Source organism: Dama dama, chromosome 21 (assembly GCF_033118175.1).
Source record: "Dama dama isolate Ldn47 chromosome 21, ASM3311817v1, whole genome shotgun sequence".
Lineage (NCBI taxonomy): Eukaryota > Metazoa > Chordata > Mammalia > Artiodactyla > Cervidae > Dama > Dama dama.
Window position 1 is genome coordinate 23,579,127 of NC_083701.1, and position 14,162 is coordinate 23,593,288.

At 39.2% G+C, this 14,162-nt stretch overlaps 1 protein-coding gene across 2 annotated transcripts in view; it reads right to left on the reverse strand.

Moving 5' to 3' along the window:
- Positions 1-691: 691 nt before the first annotated feature.
- Positions 692-14,162, reverse strand: part of PLAG1 (PLAG1 zinc finger) — a 48,790-nt gene continuing 35,319 nt past the window's right edge. The window contains exons 2-4 of one of the 2 annotated variants that reach the window (XM_061123338.1): positions 11,119-11,217; positions 7,824-8,182; positions 692-7,315 (exon numbers count right to left, since the gene is read on the reverse strand). In XM_061123338.1, the coding sequence (XP_060979321.1) occupies positions 6,058-7,315; positions 7,824-8,065 (1,500 nt within the window). In that variant the 5' untranslated portion in view covers positions 8,066-8,182; positions 11,119-11,217 and the 3' untranslated portion in view covers positions 692-6,057. The remainder of the gene's footprint in view (positions 7,316-7,823; positions 8,183-11,118; positions 11,218-14,162) is intronic. The other variant, XM_061123339.1, reaches the window with a different exon arrangement.

Sequence of the window (14,162 nt, forward strand, 5' to 3'; positions counted from 1 at the left end):
TCACTGAAGGCAGAGGACCTTAGGACAGGAAAGTCAAAGGTGAAGAAGCAATTTTTCCTATCATACTGAAAGAGGTGCTATGAGAAATCAAAAGAAATTTTTTTTTTCCCTGCAACTGGTTCCTGGCCAGATTATTAATTGCATTTTCAGAATTAATCTCTTTCTTTCAAAGATGCATCACTGTTTAACTGATGAATTTGAGATGAAATGACATCTGTGAGCTCATCACTCTGGTCCAGGTGTATGGTCAAAGGAGGGTTTTCAGCAAAGTTTTAGACAAGTAGCCCAAAGAGAACATCTAAAAAAATAATTTACAGGACTGATGGACAGTAACTGCCAAAGGAACGCTTAATGCCAATTTTATCTCATATGAATAAGAAACATGATTGACCTATACATTATAACAGCCTTTGGGAGATTCTTTGTTTGAATTCTCGCCTGGATTAAAGTTTTGATGCACAACATTTTGATTTTTTTATTTACAATTTCTATCCTTCCTTTCAAGGTACAAAAGTTTTAAAACAAAACAAAAGAAACCCTAGAACTTTACATTTCAACAACCAAGTATTGTCCTAGAGGAAGCTATTAGAATCTTATATTTATCAAATGAGAAAATATTTAAAATTCAAAGAGAAAAAATGTTATACCAAATAGAAATTTATCATCTGTTAAAATTTCAGGAAGATCTACATTATCTAAAGCCATTCTATAATTTTTATTCATATATTTTTGTGGAGTTCACATATCTTTTTCTTACAGCAAACATAACACTGTAGGCCATGAGAAGCTGCAGTACTATTGTTTAATTAGCAGCAAATGAATATTTTATAACTGGGTAACTGGACAATAAATAGCCTGCTTCTTTGGATGTGGATGTTTAAAATGTAGTCTCGCTGCAGCTTCATAATGTGATTGCTATTTTACAGAGCTTATACACACACAGAAAATATGATCTTTGTCTATATTTTATACAAACACAACAGTAGTTTGTGAATACATTTTAAGTACATGATATACAGGATAAGCCACTTGATTTCCCGGTATCACAGAAGAGCGAATTTTAAATGCAATAAAAATATACATAATGCAGCCTGGAATGCAGTTTCTCTTTTCTATTTTGACTCAAAACTTTATCATCAGAACATTTTTAGAGTACTAGTCCAAACACTTTTTCGTTAGCTAAAAATACAATTTCAGCAGTCCAGCTTATGTTCAGGCATGATGCAATCCATTTCCGAATGGATGCCCAGTTTTTGTTAAATTCAAAGGGCTGTTAGTAACGTACAGCACGTTCTTCACTCCACACCGTATTATAAAGCCCGTGTTTCTTTCCGAGTCACGGTCACCTTTGTGGACAAAGCTGGGTTTGTTCTGGTATAACATTTGCACGTCCAAGGTTTCCTTTTGCAAGTGCACATGAATACATTGTGGTGGGTGGTGTAAAAGTCTTGTTAAAGACAAATGAAGTCACAGTATAAAAATATATTGTACACCTTTACACCTAACACAGTCCTTTTTATTTTTCCTATGGATAAAAAAAAATACGACTGAACGAGACAGAGAAGTCTGTAGCACCATGAAGAGTTGTATCCCAAGTTACATTAGCAGCATGATCCAACAGAATATTGAAGGAGTGTTTCTGAGAAGATACACATTCATTCTGGGTCATCTGTACCACTGAAGCTTATACAATGAAGTGTTTTACACATTAGCAATAGTTCTGTCCTTTCTAAGTTAGGTAACTTATCAAAAGACACTGCCTTCCGTCCTCAGAGGGTTGACAATATTGCAGAAGGGCCAGGGGTGATAGGAACGTGCCTTGCCCATTGTGGGTCGTATCATCTGGATGTATATAGGATCAGAAAGGAGCTCTGCATGGGTTCTCAGCACAGAGCTACACAACACAGCTTAACATGGATCTATGGGATGACCACAGACTATCTGTGTGATTGACATGGCTGCTGACACAGTGTGAGAAAAATAAGACAAGGTCTCAACGTAGGCACTCATTTCTCAGAGGTAACAGTCTGCCATTGCTAATGAAGAATACATGACGTCTAAAAGATCTCCTCCAATGTCACCTGGATCTCAGTAGGCTGGAAGCAACTTGGGTGAATATTTTTTTTTTTTTTTTTTTGTATTTTAACTTACATACTGGGAAGACAGTGTGTTTTGAGACACGTAAACCTTGTAAAAAAATAAACCATTGTAAAACCTTATGAAAAGACACACACTGATTCTGTGCAATATAGCAAATTGATAAGAAAACACTGTAAAACTGTACCTGTTTAAAATACCGTCTACCATTCTTGAACACAAAGCATTATATATCAAAGGCCTATATATCTATCCTCTAATGGCACTTGAAACAAATTATAATAAGTCTTAAAATAAAAGGCATAACCTATAAGAAAGTTTTTCTGTAAAGGTTTAGATTCGTTTTGAAAGTGCTATATCTTGTAATATGTGTAGTATAGAGGCTGACCAAGCTCTATTTTTTAAAAAAATATTGGCCTATATATGTGTATTGCTTACTAGATGAATAATCCTGAAAATATGTACTCTTTAACATTCATTATTAGCTTAATAAAGCAGTCAGCTCTGGCTCATGTTTTCAGTCAGTATATGGTTTTTAAAAACCGCTACTGTCCAAATTAACACAATATATCACTATGTTGCACAAGTGACGAAGAAGAATAAAACACAAGCAACACATCCGCAAAAATACATAGTTTGGAAGAAACACCTACATGAAATTAACAAGTTGCACAAAGAGTAGCGCGTGATCAGTCAGGACACGAACAAGGAAACTCGGTAACAGGGTTGTAAGATGCATGTTGTAGCAGTGACCAGTAGCTATCAAGGTGATGTTTGGGTCCATCCGTGGAGAATATTGCTTATAGTGTCAGTATCCTTCCATGCTCGTAAACTTCAGTATCTGGTGATCTTAATTTGTACAAACACGTGGAAGGTCAAACTGAATGAGGTTCAATATCTTGTCTGAGGTCCAAATTCTAAACTGAGATATTTTTACTTAATAACAATCCCTTTAAAAAACAAACCAACCAACCAACCCAAGCAAAGGCACCACTAGAAATTTCGAGGATGATGATTCTGGCCACTGGAGAATGAAAGAAAACAGAATTGGCAATCATTATTTTTAATCACATCCAGTTGACATCGAAAGTGTCAATTTTCTTTTTAAGGAAAAAAAAAAAAAAAGAGCCAGTTTGGTGTTACAGCCTTGTCAGACCATTGTGCAATTAAAATAAAATGAGTCTACCTCATGTTTAATAGAGATTCTCTCAAAGGGGGTTTAGTGACCACTACAGTCAGTTTAAAAAATGAATGAGCTGAATTCCCTCTTACTTGGAAGTGTGATTTCAAGTCTGTGGGAAAGCAACAGGCAAAGGGGTGTGTACATGTGAAAATAGAGTCCACAATTTCAGCCCTGGTGCCCTGGAAGGTATGCCGGGCGAGAATTAGGCTAAATATATATATATACACCTACATGGCGCCATTCCCCATTTCCAAAATGCTTTATTTAATAAATCCTGGTACTCCCTTTTTACTTTTTTATTAGCAGTGAAATACAGCCCACCAAAAGGCCAACATCTCAGTTCGTTCATCTGACTTCTCTTTAAGCAAATTTTAGGCAAAAATAAAGTAGTGCTTCCACACTTGTGATTCGTGATTTCTATTTAAAAACAGGTTTTCTATTTATTTGTGCTCTGTCACCAAAATTTTTTTTCTTTTCTTTTTTCTTTTCCTCTCAACGGTGATTAAAGCAATATTGAACACTAATCATTCAACTAATGATTTAAGTAAGCAATCTGTTTCATAGAAACTAAAGCGGGCCGCAACACAGCAGAGCTAAAAGCCTACTTTGAGAGCAAACAGTCTCCTAGGCAAACGCTCAGGAGCAGTTTGAAAAATTTTTAAATGTATTTCCTTATTAACATATATAATTTTAATGCCTTTGGAACACACTTTTTTTTTTTAATAAAATGTAACTTTTAATAATAAAATTTAAATACATACGTATAAAAACTACTGCTCCTGGGATTTAAAAAAAACAAAACAAATAGGAGCATGATAAAAATACTGGAGCCAAAGCTCCGTACGAGAGCAACTCTGATTCTATGAAGTGCGATACACGTGTGTGTACATATATATCATATATAGTGAAACCCCCATTTACATTATTACAATTTACATCTCTCCACAAATTATACTACTCCCCAATAGTTTAAATAACGTATTATATTCAGTAATCTGCACTCATCTTTAGAACTTCTTGGTAAACATGGAGATCCGCAGTGATAGCTGGCCCTGTCAAAGGGAAGAGAAGCTTCCACACAGGGCTCATGAGTGCTCAGAAATATTTTTTTTTTTTTTAAAGAGATATATACTCTTCTATAAACCCTCCCTCCTCAAACCCACCCCGACAGACAGGGTCCCCAAATAAGGTGTTAACAAGTGCTTAGTAAGATATGTTTCTTAGGTTGATGCCCCCAACCGATTATTGGAAAAATAGCATAATAGTTTGACCTCTGAGAAAATGTGCTGGCTGTCTAAAGCGAGGAAAGCCTGTGATTACTACTGTATTCACGGAACACCATGCTCCTGTTATTTTTCACATCACTGAAGACAGGGCTTGTTTCACTGTGCTCTCCTCCCTCCCTCTGCGAATTCAGCTTCTTTGTGATGTTCCTCCCACTTTCCCAGGGACTTGTAAAAGCAGGGTTTACAGTATTTTCTTTTAGTCACTTAAATTTTGTGATCCTTCCTCAAATAGTTTTCGAATGCATTTAACTTTAAAGTCTCTGCCCAAAAACAGCAGGGAAAATGAATTAACACTGATGAGAAAGATACCACAGTGCAGGGTGGCAGTGGCTGGAGAGCAGGTTGTTCTCTTTTCTGCTTCTGGTGCTCAGGGAGAGAAAACTGAATCAAAGGGAGCAAGAAGTGATGTAAGTGATATGCTATGACCTGACCCCTCATTTCCACCCTGGCAACAGGGGATGTGGTCCCCACACAAGTCCCTAGCAGAGTGGCAGGCCTGCCTGGGGTCTCTCACCCTAGAAGATGGGACTGCCCCACCCCCGGGATAAGCACACCTGTGTTCCCCAACAGCTCTGGACTCTGGACCAATTGTGTAGTGAGATGCCAAGGGAAATGGCTGGCTGTCCTCGACCTACCCTCTGACCATGAAAGATGGAGAAGATGAAAGAGACGCACCTAAAGACTGACGCTGAAGACTCTTGACGCCATAGACTATTAGCATGAATGCAACAGCAAGACAGCAACAAGGATAAAGCGTGGCAAACATCCTGTGTACTAATTTAAGGCCAACTCTTAAGTAACATGGACTGCCGGGTCACCTTCCTAGGGGGTCTCTGTTTGCTACAAACACTGGTGCGCTTTGTGTCTAGGATCTGTTTTTCTTACACGTGCATGAAAAAGACAGCAAACATTTGAGCCAGACAATAGCAAGTCTTCAAAATATACTGACCTGAAATTATGGTAATATCTAAGAAACATATGCTATGTTCCCAGACTGGATTCTAAATTCATTTGAAGCATTTGCTTATTAATCCATTTAGAGGCTAGTAAAATTTTTTTAAACTCTCAGGTCATTCACGTACGTTTTAGAAAACTTACATTCTGTAGCAAAATATTTTTAAGGAGCCAAATGTCAAAAGGTAGAGCCACTGATCTTGGACAAAAATGCAAAGTTTAAGATCCAACAGTAAGTCAGAACATGGGATTTGTAAGACTTGACTGCTAATAATGGCTTTCCTATATGAGAAATCGTCTTAAAATATGACAGTTGGCAGTGAATCAGGACAAAATACCCAGGTAAACATAGCTGAACACAAATGGTTCTGAAGCTCATTTAAAAAGCTAGTTTCTATTTTATACTGGCTTAATGAAAATTGGTACTATACAGAAGCAGAAACTATGATACTGTCTTAAAGTAGGCACTAAAACCAGAATGGTCAGCTAAGGCAGGGCTGCACGTACGTTTCGGCCGTCAATGCGCACGCTGGGACTCTACTGGAAAGCCTGGTGGAAACGGGGCAGGGTTGTGCTCGTGCTCAGACTACTGGTGAAGGCTGCAGACAGCGAGTGCAGAGAGCCCAGCCCTATGGTGCTGGCAGGATCCGGCAGGTCCTGGCTCTGCGGGGGGAGCTGAGACACGGAAGAGTGTGCCTCCTCCTGGGAGTAGCTCATCCCCAGGCTCCCCACCGAGATCGGGTTGTAGGGAGGGCCGTTTAATGGTATGAAATTGAACAGCTGAGAGAAATCCAATGCTGGTGTGTTCAGGGGGTCACTGATGGAGATGGAGCTTTTGGACAGGGAGAGGTCCCCCGCGCTGTCCTCCAGGGACCCGAGCTGTGGCTCCAACCCCAGTTTGGACGAGGACGCTGGAGAGTCCTGGGAGGAGGAGGGCATGCCGCCCTGCAGCTCCATCAGGTAGCTCTCAATCTCCCCCTTCAAGGGCTGTTCTTTTTCGGGAATAGAGATGGCGTATGAGGTAGAACTGAACGGGTACTTGAAGGAAAGGTGGTGGGAGGGGTGGACAGCATCCATGTCTATGGGGCACGTCATGCCCAAAGGCAGGGTGGTGATCATCTGGTGGGCAGAGCCCGAGCTCTGCACGGACTGGAACGGAGTGTTGTAGAGGTTCAGCTGCAGCGTGCTGGGGAACGGCTTGGACAGCAGCTCGCTGGAGGGCAGCGACATCACCGGGAGGAGCTCGTCCTTGATGGGCACCGACACGTTGCAGGTGAAGGGATCCAGGAAGTCCACGGGCTCCGTCTTGACCTTCAGGAGCTCCTGGTTGTGGCTCTTCTTCATGTGCCGCGTCAGGTGATCCTTGCGCCCGAACCTCTGAGCGCAGTACTGGCAGAGGAAGTCCTTCCTTCCCGTGTGCACCACCATGTGCCGGCGCACGTCCTTGCGCGTGTAGAAGCGGCGGTCGCAGTGCTCGCATGGGTGCTTCTTCTCCTTCACGCCGCCCGCCGACTTGCCCGCGTGCGACTTCAGGTGCTCCAGCAGCACGCCGGTGCTCTCGAACGTCTGCAGGCACACCTTGCAGGTGAGGTCGCCGCTCGTGGCCGCGTGCAGGGCCAGGTGCCGCTTGAAGCCCAGCTTGGTGTTGTAGCTCTTGCCGCACTCTTCGCACTTGAACGTCTCTTTGTTGGGGTCGTGCGTGTGCAGGTGGTTCTTCAGGTGGTCCTTCCGGTGAAACATTTTCTCGCAATAGTTACACTTGTGGGTTTTCTCGGGAGAGTGCGTAGCCATGTGCCTTGAACACAGACATATTCTGTCAGCGTTATGGTAAGAACGGCCTGGCCTCCCTGTTCAAACGGAAGCTAAGCTGCTAGGCTAACACAGACCTGCCCTACTCTCGGACACTCTCTAACTCACTACGCGTCTGCTACAAAGGGTAGTTAACACACCTAAACACTGCAGACCTGGAACCATCTAAGTCGCCACTTTAGTTCTCGCTGGTTTTTAGTGACTGCAAATGCAACTGAGCAAGACAGAATATACTCACGTTAACGTCCATACCCTTCTCTTGCAATTTCTTTGTACAAACGGACATTCTACTCTCGTTTAAGCATTGCATTAAAAAAGATCCAAAAGCACTAACACATAAAAGTCTGTGACTTAGAATGCTAAAACTAATCTACTTAAACATTTCTCTCTGCAAGTCAGCGGAAAGAGGTGGATACAAATATATACGTTAACAATGGCTTCAAATAGCCAACATAATAGAAAATAGAATCTGAAAGACAAATAGAGTTTAATACCTTTGTAATTTGTACTTAGAAACAAAGGCTTTCGTGCAGTCTTGTTGTATGCACTTGTAGGGCCTCTCTCCTGTGTGAGAGTAGGAGTGCACCTTTAATTTCTCAACACTGTTAAAGGCCTTGTCACACAGTTGGCAAGGAAAGTTTTTTCTTGGTTTGGTTTCACCACGCTTACGTTTCCCTGAAGGGACTTTCTGGGTATCTCTTACTTCTGACAAATCACCAGGAATGACAGTGGCCATCGCAGCCTAAAGCAGGCCTTCTTGTTGGACACTTGGGAACTGCCCAACTCCACTAAATGATTTAGCTTTAGGTGGCTTCTCAAGTTTCATGTGGTCGTAAAAGAAAGCAAAAAGGGACTGGAAAAAAAAATAAGAAACAACTAGTTTGTAACTAGATTTAATTTTTAAAAGTTTTACTTGCTATGTGATGCTTTTGAATTAAAAAAGAAAGAAGAAACCATAAAATGGATTCAGCTGGTCTAATGTAATATCTGTAGGCTTCTTTTATATTTGTCAAAATACATATTAAGGCATTGCTCAGAATGAACAGTTCACAGATCCCCTGAGATCCCACCTGACAAACGTCGTACTCAGGGAGAGCAGCAGGGAACCCTCAGGAATCATCAGGACGTGCCACTGAAAGTAGCATCATTAAAGCTTCACTTTTTACAAGGACCCAGAGAACATAAATCTCGCTGAGAACATAAAAATGTTTCCACGTATGTTTTAATGTCTAAAAATCCTCTTAATTTGTGCGAGGTGGCTCTAGTCACAATTTGTGTTGTAGAAAAATAAAGCTAATCAGCCAAAAACTCTTTTAGGCACCTTGTGAACCATTCAGTCCAGGGAAGGAGTTCTCAAGACAGAGACACCAGAGGCCTGAAAGAGTTGAACTCATTGCCCAAGGTGAAAATCAATTCTTTACATCAGTGTCATCACACGCAGAGGGGTTTCTGACTCAAGAGTAGACATGACTTATCTTCAGGACAAATATGCGTTCCTGAGGTGGTGAAATGTTTTGGTGTTATGTTAGGTGAGGGTCATGGCTCCCTGTCTCTTGGGTGGAAGCAATGATTTGGCTGAAGTAACTTTCCCCACTGTCTTTCACATCACAGAAGATGACGCTGTTCATCGGGCACCCAAGGAGAGCGGATGAGCCAGATACAGGGGACTAGTCTCTGACACACCTGTGACCTGTGACAGGGGTGAGCACAATACTTGGGCAGGGGTACATCAGTGTGGAGGTGTCAGTTCGAAAAAGGTGGGTCAGAGTTTCAATTCACTATCAGTGCTTTGAGAAAGAAAGAATGAAATGTATATCGTGTATGGCAAAGCATATGTCTACTTAAAAACTTACATTGAAACCCTTGAAAACTTGTGGACAAGAGATAGTAAATATTATCAACTGTATTTCTCAGAGGAAGAAACCAGTTCCCAAAAGATCCATTTGATATTAAAAAGTTAAACGATTCCTCAAGGTTCGTGAATGCTAGTTTTTAGCAGGGTACTATATTTCTAAGAGACACAGAACTAATAATACTGGCAACCTCTTTCAAAAAGATCTGATTTTAAATTGAAAATTGGCAGGTGGCTAAATGTTATCAACTACTGATCAACTGGATTTCTCATCCTATTATATATTCAAAAAACAATGAAAACCAGTTTTTTTCTATCACTTGTGTTTTGGTATCAGACTGACACTTGCCCTAAAAGTGGATGGATTTAACCTACATTTTTGTAAAATTAAGTGTACATTGCAATTGATCCTATTGTATTTTAATATAGAGGATGTCCCTAAACAGGCAAAATACAGCAATCATCGCTCATGTGACGGAAGTGTAAAGCATGTGCATGAGTTAGTCGGCGTCTGATTCACATAGCCTTTCTTCTTCGGTAGGCAGACACAACAAGGCTTTCCTTCACGCCTGTTTCCTCTGCAGTTTAAACGTGACATTAACACTTTTTTCACACAACTGCAGGGTACAAACTCAAGTTCCTACATACTGTGGAATTATGTGAGAAATAAATATCAAAAGATACTGAAAAATAACCCACATATTTTCAAAGTACAATGTGACCGTTACCAAGAAAGACCTTAGACTTGGTCATCAAAAGCCACAAGAAGGTGAAGAGACTGAAAAAACACAGAGGGTTATTGCAGAGAAGACAGCATTTGTACCCAGCGATTGTGTGAAAGCTGGATAAATCTTAATTACATTGAATTAGTGCACAGTGCTTTTTGGGTAGACTATATCCTTCTACTTTTCTATCTATTCATTCTATTAATTTTTAAGAGTTTGCTATTTTGAGAAACTCCAACTAAAACTCTTAATTTATCTACTTAAAAGTTGTAATATGTATTAGAACTATATGTAACTCTGTTCTGTATTTTCCAAGTCTCCTGTATATGTGCTATCATACTTTTCATAATTTAAAAAATAAAAAAAAATTTTTTTAAAGTGACATTAACACAATTAATGCAGCTGACATCACTACTGCTAACACAATGTGTTCCCTCTGGTTTTAGATTTTTTTGAATCTCAAGGGCTTGTTCTTTTCCTGTTACATTTTCATTCAAGACACAGCTTCTCTGCCTCTCTCAGAAATATCTAAACAGCTATTCTGCTGTAACCAGTAAAGACAAGGTAAGTTGGTATAAAGCATTCTGCCAAAGCAGGAAAAAAGAGTAATGTTGACTATCTGATTTCCTAACATGATGCTTTTGTGCATCTATTTAGAATGGTGTGGGAAACAAGCTGTTAAATTTTGCAACTGTTAAGTCAACAGGGAATACAAAGTATCTAAACCCCCATGTATAACTAATATCTGAAAATATTTCAAAGACTGGTCATATTTTGCCATTATCATGTTAGAAGAACCTAACCATAATTGGGCAGAGAATTCCAGTTGAGAAAAACAGTTTTTCAGTTACTGAAAAAAATGTACAAAAACTGCATCATGATGCAGCAAACAATTGATCCTATGAAAATTGGTGACACTCAATACGGAGTAACACAAGAATTCTGTTATCTTTGGATGTACAGACTGAGCAATGAAGAATTGCATATTTCAAATATTACACTTTTCTAAGACCAGCTGAAATTTTTTCATGGCTAACAATATCATTTAACTCAATATATTGCAAAACTTAAATTACTTACAGTGCATTTAAAAACTATAGGATAAAGTTGTGACTCAACATTGTATAAAAATCCAAATTCATAATATGCATATCAACCAAATACGTCAAAGATACATGCATAGAACTGCAGTGATTTTTGTTCAATGCATACCTGATGATGGATGGACGAAGCCTCAGACCTTGATCTTAGCCAGTCCCATTGACTCTTCGTGGAAGAGAGCGGAATCCAGTCCTTCCCATTTTGGCCAACCTATGAAACAAAAAATAAGCATGGACTACACTCTAAACGGAACCAGTCCGTAAGTGATGGAAAATACGGGATCAGAGAATGGCAATTTCATGACACATGCTTTCATTCAGTACTCGGCTGAAGAGTCATGCATTAATTTTTACCAGTTGCAAATCTTTATTAGTTCTGAGCACATTTACATGACCAAATTAAGGCAGAAATGAAAAGTAAGACAGTATTACCTAGATAAATGGCATCTCATGATGCTGAATGACCCCACACTTCTTCCCCAAATTCAATTTTTTAATCCTAACTCGCCTACTCAGAGAAATGCCTATTAGGGTGACTGTAAACCAAATGGATCAAATTTTCATGAAGCTCAGCACTACTCAAGAACAGACAAGCTCGGTTCTCTCTTGGGGACAGTGCACCAGCAGCCTGAGCTCAGAACAGCAGCGGGCTCCCTGAGGAGAGCACCTCCCAAGCTCATACTGCCCATGCTTGTGCAACACGGGCTTCTCTAAGCTACACGTGTGTTACCTGCTAGAGCCCACACTTTATTTCCCAGGATGCTGCAAGCACTGCATGTGACAACTGCTGACATGTGGCAATAACCTTGCACTCCTTAGATTTCAAAAGCATGCAAGGGAAGTTAAATATAGGTTTGCTACAGGAGAAGGGGTGTTTTAAGAGATCGATGTTGAAAAATCTTAAAATATCTTAAAAATGCCTATTAGTAGCAAGATCCTTAGGAGACTAAGAACATGCATAAAAAAAAAAATCTGCTAATAATTCCTGATTGTACAAGTAAATCTGAAAAGAACAAATAGCAGAAATGGTCAAAGAGAAGGGGAAAAAAAGTAGAATTCTTTATTATAGTAAGTACAGGGCACAGAGAAATAAGTAAACCCTAAATGGTTTAAAGAAAACAATTCAGAAATCATGATTATGAGAATCTGAGGAGAATATAAATCAAATACTTGAAACAAAATAAGCTTCCCCGATGACAGGCTAAATGACAATAATTTTACTTAACATTCTAAGTGAAGTGAAGTGAAAGTCACTCAGTTGTGTCCAAATCTTGCAACCCCATTGACTGTAACCTGCCAGGTCCCTCTGTCCATGGGGCTCTCCAGGCAAAAATACTGGAGTGGGTTACCATTTCCTTCTCCAGGGGATCTTCCCGACCCAGGAATTGAACCTGAGTCTCCTGCATTGCAGGCAGATTCTTTACCGACTGAGCTATGAGGGAAGCCCTAAGATTCTAAACACACATCTAATTAATTCCCCTGAAATCAAGTTTTCAAATACTTTAAGAATTTGATGATCTGCAGATACAATATTTAATAGAGGGCATTCAAGCATCAATACAAAAATACTACAGGTATATGTGAAAGCAGTTATTATTCTCATAGTTTAAAAGACAAGAGAAAACAAAAATTTAGGCTAATAAAGGATGCTCAACAAAGTTAAAGCAAAGGCTCCATTTTTTGGAAAAGCACAGAACATGCATAAATGGAAGAACTGAATTCTGCACCTCAAAATTGCAAAATGATAAAATAAACTTGGTGAATACTTACTTGCCCAGGGCACATACTGGGTTTTTGGTAGGGTAATTAAGAATATGAAAGCCTGTGTTGCACGTTATGCTAATTCAATAATATAAATGCCTTACATAGTGGAGGGTGTTTTCATCTCTATTACCTCCCTGGAACTCAACAGGTCTAAGAGGCAGATGTTTTTATCACTATGTCCATTTTAAAGTGAGAGGCCCAGAGAAGTTGAACATCTTGACAGCATATATGTGGTCAAGAAGGGGCCAGTGTCCTATGTCGGTCTTATTTTACCACTCTGTAAAAGGGCAGGCTGGCAAACCAATGTGCAAGTGGATAAATCCTGTCATTACACTTAAAAGGCATGAAGGAATAGGGGATGGTCCTCTTTTCTCTATCAGAGCTGCCAATATGACTCCCAAACAGACACACCTTTAAGATTTAAAAAGCTTGTTTTAAATGATGACAGTTTGTAAAGTAAATTTAAGATAATTTAAATAGCAGTTAAAGTAACAAGTAGCATATCTGTCTCAGTGGATAGTGATTTATAGGTAGAAACAAAAATCTAAAACCAAAGTAGACTAGTGAACAATAAATTTAATTTTTTCCCTTTTTTCCCCAACCAATATAAATTTTACTGCATCTCAAATACATCCATAAAATTTTTATTTATGCTTACTGTTCAATGGCATTTGTAATAAAGAAAAAACCCTTTAGAGTCAAAATAATTCAGTACAGCTTAAAATTACATCTATTTTGATTTGAAATGTTACAAGAGTCTACAAATTACCCCGCTTACATATTTTACAGCCTGAAATAAAATAACAGACATCATTTTCATTCATTTTATCACAAAACATAATTCCAAAGTCATGGTTAATTTCCCTGAATTCAGCCTAATTATTTTGGGTTCTTATGAGTGGCTAATTATTTCCTCAAACAAAGGAAACCAGAAGCTGTTTAGAGTTTATAACTATTTGGCTTGGCATAATAAATATACAGTTTCCATTCATGGATTCCTAACTAAAACGTCAACTAAAATTACCTGTGTATTCTCTTTTATACTGTTAAGAAAGTCTTAAACAAACCGTCATGACTCCTCTGAAAAGGCTGCAATGAAATTCGCACTCCAGTTTTTCTTTTTTACATATCAAAGATGGGTTACCATGCTTTTCCAAATAATTAAAGTTCTTTGTCCTGATCTAAAGAATCATGGAGCAAGGTAGAAAACGTACATATACCTATTTTAAATTACCCTAAGATGAAGTAACACTCTTCAGAATACCTGCCCAGTTTTTGCTGGTTTCAGAACAGATGTTATTTTTCCTAGGGCGACTTTGCATACACAAAAACAATAATTAAAGGGAATATAGTGTGTGCGTGCACACACACAGGTTTATTATCTCCCTGTGT